General features: G+C 53.5%; 1 protein-coding gene across 1 annotated transcript; it reads right to left on the bottom strand.

Annotated features, from left to right (window-relative positions):
* Window positions 1–374: 374 nt before the first annotated feature.
* NCCRP1 (NCCRP1, F-box associated domain containing) lies at window positions 375–3706 on the bottom strand. Its single transcript, XM_061140556.1, has 6 exons — window positions 3415–3706; window positions 2417–2479; window positions 2277–2328; window positions 1377–1472; window positions 649–787; window positions 375–515 (listed from the first exon to the last, which is right to left on the bottom strand). Exons 1-6 carry the CDS (start codon window positions 3704–3706, stop codon window positions 375–377), a joined length of 783 nt encoding a protein of 260 aa, XP_060996539.1.
* Between the last annotated feature and the right edge of the window lie 9105 nt (window positions 3707–12811).

The raw sequence follows: 12811 nt of genomic DNA, 5'->3' as shown, positions 1-12811 counted from the left end.
CAGGAAGAAGTGGCCACTGCCCTTGTGCAGAGAGTGCAGCAAAGATGCCAGCAAGACAGACATTCAAAGATGTGTGAAGATGCAACGGAGAAGCCAGGGGCCAGGCAGGATTACAGGGCATAGGAGGTAGTATGTGATCCAGGAGCAGCCAAGGGGACAGAAGGGTATAAAGGGGGAATGGGGATGCTCAGGGAACATGGTGGAGCCTAAGGGTCAGGAGGTACTAAGGGCTAGGGACTTCTAAGGCTTAGGGAGCTGCTAGGGGATCAGAGAGATGCTAAGATATCAGAAGTGATAAAGGAATAAGAAGTCGCTGAGGGGTTGGTATCTTGTATTATCATATAAGAGGTCAGGAGGGGCCCAGCGTCAGCCAATCACTCCTGGAATTGCACAGACACAGAAGAGTCGGTCACCCTAGTCCGCCGCAGCCCACCACGCTCCATCCGGTTCTTGGTCTTGTGCAGGAAGTGGACAAAGCGGACGCCGGGGCCGTACTGGCGGAATACATGGGACACCTGGGGCGGCACCAGGGTCAGGAAGAAGTTCTTATTAGGGACCCATAAACCCTGCTCTCCTCCCTCCTCCCTCTGTGAGGTCTTGAGACACGAAAGCATATATGGGGGTGGTGGCCAGGGTAGGGCGTCTCACCTGGATCCAGTGGCCGGGAGGGCCTCTCCCAGAGGTGCGGGGGGCCACGTGGTGCTGGGCGATGACTGTGCTGCGGTCAGAGGCCAGCAGCCAGACGTGCAGCTGATACACACATGCGTCCAGTCGGCTGTCCTCGAACCTGGGGTCAGGGGCAGGCCTTCAGCTGCCACCACAGCCCCCACTCCTGGTACGACTGCTGTTCCACACACACACCCACTGGCACTCACTATGTGCACCGGGGCTGGGTGCTGCTTGTGACACGGCAGTGACCAAGACAACTTCTCGCCCTGCTCTCATGGAATTCATAACGGTCCAGTGGGGGAGGTGGACATGTCATTAAGAAGCGTCAACCAGGCATGGTCAGGGCTGGGATAGGGGACATTCTGGGTACTGGAGCATAATGCATCTGACCCAGCTTGGGAGTGGTCAGGGAAGGCTCCCCGTGGCCTGAGTTCAATCCCTGGTTGAGGAACTGAGATCCTTCAAGCTGTGAGACGCAGCCAAATAGAGGGGGGAATCCATCTCAAGAAAAGAGGGTGACCAACATCCAAGGAAGAAAGAAGAGGCTCTGGGCTGGAGCATTTCAAGGACAGAACAATTCAGAGCAAAGAGGCCAGAGAGATGGAAAGGGCAGGTCCCGCAGTGGCAGGAGGCTCTCGGGGAGCCCGGGGCGAGGCATGCGCTTTGGGGAGCCTGGCTGGGCGGGTAGGCGGGGCGGAGGCACGCACCAGTCCATGACCGTGATACGCGGCTGCTCATCGTCCAGGAGCTCCTCCCACAAGCCCTCGGCCAGAAGGTCCACGCACTGCTGCTTCACCGTCCAGCTGGGAGAGAGGGCACGGGGGAGGGAGGCCGTCTGGTCAGCCGGGCCCCCAGAAGCTGGGCACCCTGACCGTCGCACCCTCCTAAACACATCAAAGGCGCTGGCCTACGGGGGCTGAGCACCCACTTAGCACCTCACGCCTCGGTTCCTATGAGCTTCTCTGAACCCGATGTTGCAGATGGGAAAACCGGGATGGGTGCAGACAGGGAAGTGACTTACCAAGATCGGGCAGCAAAGACGTGGCGGAGCTGAACCCAAGTGCCTGTGACTCAGAGCCCCTGAGTTGTGGCATCCCACCCACTATGCAGAAAGGGGGCCCGGTTTAAAGGCAGACAGCTGGTGGCCTAGGTGACTCTCGCGTTCCCACAGAAAGAGGCTGAGTATAGGAACAGTGTTAACTGCTAGGCTTCCCTGGTGGCTCAGGCAGTAAAGAATCCCCCCGCAATGCTGGAGACCCGGGTTGGATTCCTGGGTCAGGAAGATCCCCTGGAGGAAGGGAATGGCAACCCACTCCAGTATTCCTGCCTGGAGAATTCCATGAACAGAGGAGCCTGGTGGGCTCCATCCATGGGGTCGCAAAGAGTTGGACAAGAACTGAGTGACTAAGCACAAAATGGAACACCTACTATGTGCAAGCTAGCCAGACCCTATGCCGTGTGTTTTATGGGCATGCTTTTATGATCCATCCCGTTTACAGAGCAGGAGGCAAGGGCCCAGAGAGGTAAAGACAGCTTTTCCAGGTCCCACAGCGAGGGAGGCCGGAAGAGGGAATCAAATGCAGGCCACGTGTGTCCCGGCCACTCACCTGAGGTTCTGTTGGAGTTTCTCAGTCCTGATGTGCCAGCCGCGGAAATTGCCTGGCGGGTAGAGGAGTAAAGGATTAGAACGTGCCCCTTCTCCAGGGCCACCCCCTCCACAGCATGCGGCTAGCCTCCAGGCACTTACCCAGAGCCTCCAGGGGTTGCTGGGTGGGACCGGTAGGGGGAGCTGGCTCATAAATGTTGATGCCTGAAACGCGCAGGGAAGCGGAGCCTCAGGCGGGCTGAAGCTGCCCTCCCTGCAGGATCCCCGCTCCCTGCCCGCTGGACTCGGCTGGAAGGACGGGAATCAGTGCCCCGCCTGCCAGACCAGACCAGCCAGGCAGCGGGGAGTGAGTCAGGGCCCTGGGAGAGCCCTGAGAATGTCCTGGGGTCAGAGGGCCAGTGCTCAGAGGGGGAGGGCATTGTGTCGAGAGGGGAAGAACAGAGGGAAAAAGAGAGAGAGGAACCAAGGGTAAGAGAGAGAATATGGGAGGAGGGAGATAGCTCCAGGAGATAGTGAAGGACAGGGAGGCCTGGCGTGCTGCAGTCCATGGGGTCGCAAAGAGTCGGAATGACTGAGAGACTGAACATGGGAGGAGGGAGGGAGAGATACAGGGTGAGACAGACCCTGTGAGACATAGAGACACAAGATGTAGAAAGAGACAGAGATGCAAGTGAGACAAAGAGACACGCTGAGAGAAAAGGGGACAGAGAAGGAAGTGCTAGAATGCATGGCTGCTGTCGCTCAGGCGTGTCATTTTCTTTGCGACCCCATGGACTGGAGCCCGCTAGGCTCCTCTGTCCATGGGATTCTCCAGGCAAGAATCCTGGAGTGGGTTGCCATGCCCTCCTCCAGGGGATCTCCCCGACACAGGGATCGAACCCGCGTCTCCTGAATCTCCTACAGTGCAGGTGGATTCTTTACCGCTGTGCCACCGGGGAAGCCCCAGAGAAGGATGCAGAGGAATCAAAACACAGAGGGAGACATCAAGAGACAGAGACGGGGAAACAGAGCAAGACAGACAAGGAGACAGACAAAGAGAAGACGAGACCGACGGTCTAGGTGAGCGAGCCCACGCGAAGGAGACGGAGGCGTGGCGGCCTCCCGGCTGCTGCAGCCTCGAGCGGACCAGGGCCCCGCACCTTCGGGGTTGGGCGAGCGCAGCAGGTTACGGTAGAGCGGCCGCCGCAGGAACAGCAGCTTCCAGGTGAGGCGCGGGGGCAGCTCCAGGCTCCCCCCCGGCGGCGCCCACTCTTGCAGCAGCAGCTGCCGCGCGTGGGCCTCGGTTGGCGACTCGGGCGCGGGGAGCCCGGGGGTCTCGGGGGCCGCGGGCGAAGGCGGCGACGGTGGCGGGGGCGGCGACGCCGGCTCCTGGGGACTCGCGGGTTCCTCGATCCCGCCGCCGAGCTCCGGTCCTTCCCGCACCTCCTCCATCGCTCGGGTCTGGGTGACTGACTGTCCCGGCTCCTCCGCAGGGTTCGGAGTGAACCCGGGGCGGGAGAGGGCGGAGCGCCTCGGCTGGCCTTTAAGTAGAGGGGTGTGTTGGGGGAAGGATCCGGGTCCCCAGGCCCTCCTCCCTCGGGCTCGGGAGCCCAGGTCCCAGCCCCTCCTTCTCCCAGCCTGCAGAAGTCCGGGTCCCAGCCCAGCTACGTTTCACAAGCCTCCTGCTCCAGTTTCCCCAGACATCAGCCCTGGAGAGGGGTGTGACCAAGGCGCTAATGCCAGGGCTCGGCTCTCTAATAAGGCGCATCCACCTCATTAACATCCCGCGTGGCTGGAGGAGAGCTTAATTAATGAAGCCCCCCTCTCCCCCCGCAACCTCCCCGTCAGCTGGGCATGCCGTAAGGAGTGGGGGTGGGAGGGGAGTCCCGCCTCTGCTTGTTCCTCCTTTGCCCCCACTTGGGACACAAACTTGGGACCTGATATTTCTTGTCCCAGAAGCATAGTGGGGGGTGGGGGCGGGTGGTGGTGCAGACAGAGAGACCCAGAGAGACCCTGAGCTAGAGATGGGGAGTCACAGAGATGGGGGACCCGAGGGAGACACTGAGATAGTGTCAGGAAGGAAGGTAGTAACCCCTCCTGGGTATCGGGGTGACTTGCATCTCTTCCTGGGGTTGGGGCAGGTGGTGCAGGCTGGCCAAACCTCCTCCCTGGGAGGTCATAGGGAGTTTGGAGTCAGGGCTGGAGCGATGGCGGGGGCAGGAGGTCGGGGCGCGGACGAAGTGGGGTGGCGGAGGAACCTGTAGGGCTAGATGCCCGCGGCCACATCCTGCCCTTGCCACATCCCACAGCCCGCCCAGGTAAGCACAGGCTCAGTGCCACATAAGTTACCGTAACAAGTGCCACAGTGGGTGCTTTCTGCTTGCTAGATGTGTCCTAAGCTTTTACAAGTTTATTTCATCCTCTAACAACGTAGGTGCTACTATTACGGGCATTTTATACGTAAAGAAAAGATAAAAGTGAATGAATGTGGAGTTGCGTGCCAGCCACATGCACCCCAGCTTCCAGCTTGCACACCAAGAGTAGGGAACTGTTGTTATCCCCATTTCACAGATGAAAAAACAGAGGACTCCCTCACAGGCCTGGTCCCATACCACCCCAGATAACCCCATATGCTTCCCGCCCCAGATTCCCGCAAGATGCTGACAGACACATTGTGCGGACGCACAGAGTGGAGCTCACACCCAAATGACGATGCTTGTGTAATTAACGCCTGTGTGCCAGGCATTGTTCTAAATTCTTTAGGTGGAGTAATTAATCCAATCTCCATATCTTCCATAGGAAATAGGTACTATTGTCATACCCGTTTTGCAGACTCTTACTTTTGTAGAAATCTCCGTAACCGAGAGTAGAAGTCTCAGTTACTGAGACTCAGAGAGGTCTAGTAACTCACCCAAGGTTGCACAGCTGCTACGTGGCAAATTGGACACGGAGTCTCATGTGATACACAGGGAAACAGGTTCAAATTGCCCCCAGAGACAGTGGCTCACACAGAAACAGATGCGAGAACATAGTTACATTTTCTGAGTGTCTGCCTTTAACTCATTAAGTCTTACAACAACCCTGGGAGGTGGGGACGGGTAATAGTTCCTCCATGGACTCACTGGGGAACTGAGCGGCAAGAGAGGTGACATGACCTATCCTGGGAAAGCTGGGAATTAGCCAGGGCCCTGGGGGGAGGAAGGACCCACAGAAGGGGACAAGCTGACTTATGTGCAGTATCCCTGATCACCCAGAAGTCCTCAAGAGGTTTCCAAATGCTTGCAGAGCCCATGATCCACGCGTCACAGGAGACACTAGCACCACCACCGCAAGCGCACAGACCCACACCCAGGCCTGGCTGCCTGCCTGCCTTCATCGGAGGAGGAGGAAAGGACAGAGTCAGGAGGAGGAGTGTCTGTCTAGTGGAGTCAGAGCTGTCCCCAGGTCAGAATCCAGGGCAGGGATTGGCTCAGAGCCAGAGACCAAAAAAAAAAAAAAAAAAAAGGCAGGAAATCGGTAGAATGAGGATCAACACCCCTCGTCTGTCTGCCCCCCTCCTGCCTTGGTGTCCACATTATCTCACTCCTGGGGTCCTCAGCCCCTTCTCTTACACACACACACACACACACACACACACACACACACACACACGGGCTACAGTCAAAGGGGTCTTATGAAAGGTTAAACACAAGTAATCACTCCCCCACTTAAACCTGCCATGGCTCTGCCAGCACTCAAGGCCCTGGATTTCTGGTCCCTGTTCTCTCCCTTCTCAGGGATTTTGCTCCGAAATTTCTTTCTACCCAGAATGCCCTTCTGTCTCACTCATATCCTCATATCAAGTGATCCCCAAACTTTAGGGCTCACTAGATTCACCCAGGAAACTTATTTTAAACATGTATTTTCAGGCTTCCCTGGTAGTCCAGTGGTTAAGATTCTGCACTTTCAATGAAGGTGGCATGGGTTCGATCCCTGGTCAGGGAATTAAGATCCCACATGTGTCATGGCATGGCCAAAAGAAAAAAAAATGTATTTTCAAACCTTACTCCCAGAAGTCTAATTCAGTCCCTGTAGACCCAGAATCTGAAATTTTAGAAACACCCACCCTATCACCCCATACTATGAGAAATATTTTTACTTAAATCTGAGCGATCTGGGAGCCATACAGAGCCAAGTGTCTCAACATTAGATCTCCAATGTCTCCTTTCTTCATCTTCTGATCAGCAAAGGTCTCAGTGGGGGGACTCAAGCTCTGAAACAGTGATCTAGAAGCAAAGAAAGCAGGTTGGTGGTTGTCTGGGCTGTAGGGCAGAGGGGTGGCCTTTCTGGGGTGAGAAAAAAAGCTTTATCTTAATTGTGGTGGTAGTTATACGGGAGTATACACTTGCCAAAATTCACCAAACTGTGTCTTTAGAATGGGTGTGTGGGGGGGGGCAACTTCCCTCGTGGTCCAATGGTTAGGAATCCGCCTGCCAATGCAGGGGACATGGGTTCCATCCCTGGTCTGAGAAGATCCCACATGTCTGGGAGCAACTAAGCCTAAGCACCACAAATACTAAGTCCGTGCTCTAGAGATCCTGCTCCGCAACAAGAGAAGACACTGCAATGGAAAGCCTGAGCACCACAACAAAGACCCAGTGCAACTGAAAGAAAAAAAGGGTTTAGGGACTTTCCTGGTGGTCCAGTGGTTAAAACTTCATGCTGCAATGCAGGGGGCAAAGGTTCGATCCCTGGTTGGGGAACTAAGATCCTGCGTTCAGCCAAAAATAATAAAATTTTAAAAAATTAATGGGTGTGTTTTCTTGTATGTAAATTATATCCCAGTAAGAAAAAAAGCCAAAAGGATACCGGCAAGCCTGACATACAGACAAAGAAATAGCAACAAACCTCCCCCTCCTCTCGCTTGGTTGCTCAGTCACGTCTGACTGTTTGCAATCCCATGGACTGTATCCTGCCAGGCTCCTCTGTCGATGGGATCTCCCAGGCAAGAATACTGGAGTAGGTTGCCGTTTCTGTCTCCAGAGGATCTGCCTGACCCAGTGATCAAACCCGTGTCTCTTGCGTTTCCTGCATTGGCAGGCTGATTCTTTACCACTCTCAGTGGTAAAGACTTTACCACAAGTCTATTGGGTGAAAAAGGCAAGATGTAGAATAGTGGGCCTCATAGGCTACTAACTTTTATTCTCTCAATAAGTACTTATTAAACATCCACAGTGGCCAAGCCCTCTGTTGGTGATATAATGGTAGAAGAACAGCTTCCTATCCCTGTGTGGCTTCCTTGTGGGAGGAGGGATGGACTTCAACGATTTAGGAATTTTTTTTCTTTCTTTTTTTTATTGACTGAGTCATTGGGCTTGTGGGTTCTTGGTTTCCTGACCACGGATTGAACCTGCACTCTCAGCAATGTCAGCACGGGGTCCTCACCATTGAACCACCAGAGAATTCCCTCAATAAGTAAGTAATTAACAAACAGCACTAAATGCTTTGATGGTGAAAAAGGTTGTAATGACAGGGAAAAGGAGGGGGTAGGGAGTCCGTTTTAGCTGAGGTGGTCAGGGAAGGCTTCTTGGAGGAGGTGGCATTTAAGCAAAGACCTGAAAAGGAGGCAACAGCAAGTGTAAAGGTCCTAAGGCAGGACCAGGAGTGGGGGTTTTGGGGAACAAGAGGGAGGCCAGTGTGGCTGCGATGGAGGGGGCACAGGGGAGATGAGATCAGATAGAGCATTGGGGGGGCAACTCTGTAGGATTTATCGAAGTGTAATAAATTCACAGTGAAACTGTGGGGAAAGTTTCAGCTGGGAAGGGATGAACTGATCTCTAGCTGAGTGAGGGCAGAGGGTGCAGGGAAACAATAAAGAAGGAGCTGGGGGTGGACAGGACCAGAGTGGCACCATGGAGTGACTGACGGGTCGAGGACAGATTGAGTATCTTTGTTGATTTGACAGAGAGGAAAGGCTTGATTGGCCTTGAGGGTTGAGCAATGGGCAGAAGAAGGTGGTACCATTTGCAGAGAGGGGAAGATGAGGTCAGAACAGGATTGACGGTGAGGAGGAAGCAGGAAGCAGTATTCTATCTCAGATGTCAGTTATTGTTGTTGCTTAGTCACTAAGTCGTGTCCAACTCTATTATGACCCTGTGGCCTGTAGCCCACCAGGCTTCTCTGTCTTTGGGATTTCCCAGGCAAGGATACTAGAGTGGGTTGCTACACAAACCCACGTCTCCTGCATTGGTAGGAGGATTCTTTACCACTGAGCCACTGGGAAGCCCCAGATGTCAGTACTGGACATCCAAAGGGGCAATATTCGGAGTAGGGGCATCTGGATGTACAAGGCAGAGTTCAAAGACAGGTATCAGGGCTGAGACACAAATCTGAAAGGCATCACCATGTCAACACCTGAGGGACAGAATGAGATGATAAAAACAACAACAATAATAGCAATAATGTAGCGGTTACTGTGTGCCTGGCACTATGTGCTCTATGTCTGTGAAATCAAGTGCACCCTGGAAGGTAGGTATCATTAAACCAACTTTACAGATGAAGAACCTGAGGCACAGAGAGCTGAAGTGTCTTACCCAAGGTCACACAGCCAGAAAGTGGCAGAGCTGGGATTTGAACCTCTGCTGTCTGGCCCCAGAGTCTGCATCCCCTGCAAGGGTGGCCCAGGTTAGGGCCTAAGTTCCTTATGCATCTTGACCCTTCTCACCAGCCATCTGGTGAGTCTTCTCTGCTCTCCTGAAACCCTTCCCAGCTCCCTAGACTCTCCCCGCCCCCCAGATTCTGGTTTGCAGCCCCATTTCTAAGTCGTCGAGCTGGTCCCAGTTTACCTCATCCCCATCTCTGTCCCTTTCGTTACACCCCAGCATCTCTGAATTCCACACATAAGAAGATTCTGAGTTCTCGAAAGTGGTCAGGGGGAAGCCTGGGTGGGCTCTGTCTTCTGCGGTGGGAAGTCGAGCTGGAGTCTGCTGCTCCGTCTGCCCCATCAAACAGTGAATTCATCTCTTAGGGCTGCCGCAGCAAATTAGCACATGTGTGGTGGCTTACAGAACAGATTTATTCTCTAATGGTTCTAGAAGCCAAAAGTCTGAAATCAAGTTGGCAGGCGGCAACCCCTCAGAGGGTCTAGGAAGGATGCCTTTCTCGCATCTCCCAGCTCCCAGTGGCGCCAGCATGCCTTGGCTTGTAGTCAAATCACTCCAGTCTCTGCCTCCGTGGTCACATGGCCTTCCTTTGCTCTCATTTCCTTATGTCTCACTCCTTAAAAAAAAAAATTGTTTATTTGGCTGCATCGGGTCTTGGTTGTGGCGCGGGCTCTGGAGTTTGTGGGCTCAGTTGCTCCGCGGCATATGGGATCCTAGCTCCCCAACCAGGGATGGAACCCATGGCCCCTGCAGTGAAACTGTGGAATCTCCACCACTGGACCTCTAGCGAAGCCCCCCACCTCCAGTGTCTGATTCAGTGGTTCTGGGTTGGACCCAAGAGGTGATGCTGTGCTGCTGGTCTGGGATCCCTCACTAAGAACCACTGTCCTAGTGGTGAGGAGCAGAAGGCTGCCTGAGTTCAGCAGTCCTCATCCTTACCCTGTGTGTTCTTGGGCGAAGGACTTCCCTTCTTTCCAAAGCTTAGCTTCTCATCTGTAAAATGGGTCTATCTATCTCCTCCCCACAGTGTTATGTGAGGTGGTCCATGCTTTCCTGCTCACCCACCGTGAGTCCTGTAATTTTGCTGGTCCTTGACTCGCCAACTTCTTTCCCACCTCAGGACCTTTGCATATGCCTTGCCTTCGGCCTACAAGGTCTTCCACTCCATGTCTCCACCGATGACTTCCTCTTCATTCAAATGTCATCTCTTCATAAGGCACACACCCCTCTTCCTTTATTCTAACAATGCATCTCAGTGATTGTTCCCTATTGGTTCATATGAAGCAGTTTGGGCGCTCCCCCACCAGGTCAATTTCCTACCCCCTGCTCTCCTCTGTCACCACACCCCATTCTTTCTTTCTTGAACTTCATGTGGTCTTTAAATACCTATGAGTATGTGGGTATGTTCACTTGGTCATGAACTCTGTCACCCGGTAAGAATGTCAACCTCACCAGGGCAGGGCCTTGGGTGGGGGTTTGTTTGTTATTTGTCCCCAGTTCAGGTTTGACACAGACTGGGTGCTCTGTTTGTTGAGCAGAGAGGGCAAGAGGGCCAGGTCCCCAACAGGAGGACGAGGCTCTGTCCAGCCCAGAAGCCACATCCAAGCTGCCTCAGTCTCGCTTCCCATGACTCGTGATGAAAAACCAGTATCACCCCCAGGAGTGCCAACTTGGCCCAGGGTCCAATCCTGCTGGTACAGAGAAAGGAAGGGTGGGGAGCGGGCACCAGGGCACCAGGGCTTGGACGAGCAGATGGTGGCTTCTCCACCAGGACTGCAGAGGATGGGAGAGCCCAGCCAGGTCAAGAGAGGCATGAGGGTGGGAGAAAGATGTGCCAGGTTGGGTACCACATCCCCAGGGATAAACCACTGGGCTCTGAGGTGGGGATATATGTTGAGCCAGCTTCACCTTGTAGGGGGCGACAGAGAAGCAGGATGAGTTGGGGGATAACAGGAGGGAAACAAGATGGGACGGAGGGCGATAAAGAGGAAGACAAGGGGAGCTGGTAAGGAGGAAAACAGAGACAGAGATGAAGACGGAGACAGAAGGAAAGAGAGAAATCTAGAGAGGCCGAAGCAGAGAGACAGACAACAGAGATGCTTATGGAGACTGGAATGGAGTTGACCAGATCTAGGGAAGGATCCAGAAGGTCAGAGATATCCAGAAGGCCTCACTTGGGGGCAGCGAGCAGGTGGGAGTCCAAGGGCAGGCAGGGGAGGGGGCAAGATAGATTTGCCAGGTAGAAAGTACATGCGAAGTCTCTCCTGTGGCATTGCTGAGGACAGCAAACCACCTCAAGCTTCCTGAACGTCCATCAGCAGAGGCTGTTCCAGTGAAATCAGGGTTCACATGCACCGCGGAATACTACTGAGCCATTACCATGGGCGAGGTTGTTTGTGTACCCCACCTGGGACCGACCACCAGAATATATTGTTAGGTTGCAATAGAGCAAGGTGTAGAAAGATGTGCACATTATGCGAACGTTTGTGCAAAGTAGAACATAATGCCAGTATGCGCATGTAGGTATTTCTAGGTACGCACATACATTTCTGGAAGGAGATGCAAGAAACTTGTCTCAGTGGCTGCCTCGGGGGACAGGGATCCGGGGGCGGGGCATGCGGAGGAAGGAAGATTGACTTTGTAATTTAGTCCCTTTGGAATCTTTTATATTTTGTACCATGGGCTTCTGTTACCTGTTCAAATACTCAATATGATTAAATGGCAGAATAAGAAAGATAGAGATAGAAAGTTGGGGATAAAGGTGTAGAGAAGAGAGGGAGAGGGGAAGAAAGGAAGAGAGAATTTAACTCTGCCTAACCCAGTGGTCCCCAGACTTCTGCAGATACCTTTGGTCAACCTGGAAAAGGCTGTGAGCTTGTCCCCAACCCCCAAGTGACAGGTCAGGACCCTGTTTGCTGCCCCGTCTGTGCCCTGCCCAGGCCCAATACCTCTCAGTGTTTTCCAAGAAAGCCATCTCTCTTCTGGAGTCTCTTTTTTGGGTTTGGTTGATTGCAGCCCAAGAAGACAGAGGCTGACCCTTTCCTGCTCAGACCTGTGGTCCCTCAGGTGCAGTAGTGAGAGATTCTCAGTCTTCAGGAGGCTGTGGCATGGTGATGGCTTTGAACAACGCCTTAACCACTTTCTTGCTATGTGACCTCAGGCTGGTGACTCACAGTCTCTGTTCCACAGCGTCCCAGCTATAAAACAGGACAAGGAAGGTACTTCCTCAGAGGGCTGCTAGGAAGGTTGGTGAGCCTGGAGAGTTAGTCGCTCAGTTGTATCTGACTCTTGGCGACCCCAAGGATTATAGCCCACCTGGCTCCTCTGTCCATGGAGTTCTCCATGCAAGAATACTGGAGTGGGTTGCCATTCCCTTCTCCAGGGGATCTTCCTGACCCAGGGATCAAACCTGGATCTCCTTTAATGCAGGTGGATACTTTACTGCCTGAGCCACTGGGAAAGCCCTAGGAGGATTGGGGTTGCCATTATGAATTGCCACACACTGGGTGGCTTGAAACAGCATAAATGTATTCTCTCATGGCTCTGGAAGCAGAGAGTCTGAAATTAAGGTGTCAGCAAGGACTTGCTCCCTCTGGAGCTTTAGGAGGAGATTTTTTTTTTGCCTCTTTCAGCTTCCAGAGGCTGCTGGTGTGGTTTTACTCACGGCCGTAGGACTCTAATCTCTGCCTGTCTTCACGAGGCCTTCATGGGTGTCTCGAATTTCCCTGTTTTTTTCTTATGAGGACATTTGTCACTGGTTTTAGGGCCCACCCAGATAAGCCAGGAGGATCTCACCTCAAGGCTCTTAATCACATCTCAAAGACCCCTTTTCCAAATAAGGTCACACGTACAGGTTCCATGGGGATGTATCTGGTTTTTTTCTTTTTTGGGGTGGTGGGGGAAGAGGGGAACACTA

This window comes from Dama dama, chromosome 4, assembly GCF_033118175.1.
Source record: "Dama dama isolate Ldn47 chromosome 4, ASM3311817v1, whole genome shotgun sequence".
Lineage (NCBI taxonomy): Eukaryota > Metazoa > Chordata > Mammalia > Artiodactyla > Cervidae > Dama > Dama dama.
This window is presented reverse-complemented; position numbering and strand designations above follow the sequence as displayed.

What these genes read in the sequence shown, in the direction of transcription:
- NCCRP1 (XM_061140556.1), bottom strand. Translation starts at nt 3,706, where the DNA reads ATGGAGGAGGTGCGGGAAGGACCGGAGCTCGGCGGCGGGATCGAGGAA. An exon ending in GCGCTCGCCCAACCCCGAAG is followed by an intron (nt 2,480 to 3,414) that starts GTGCGGGGCCCT and finishes TGCGCGTTTCAG; the next exon opens with GCATCAACATTTATGAGCCA. An exon ending in GCAACCCCTGGAGGCTCTGG is followed by an intron (nt 2,329 to 2,416) that starts GTAAGTGCCTGG and finishes TCTACCCGCCAG; the next exon opens with GCAATTTCCGCGGCTGGCAC.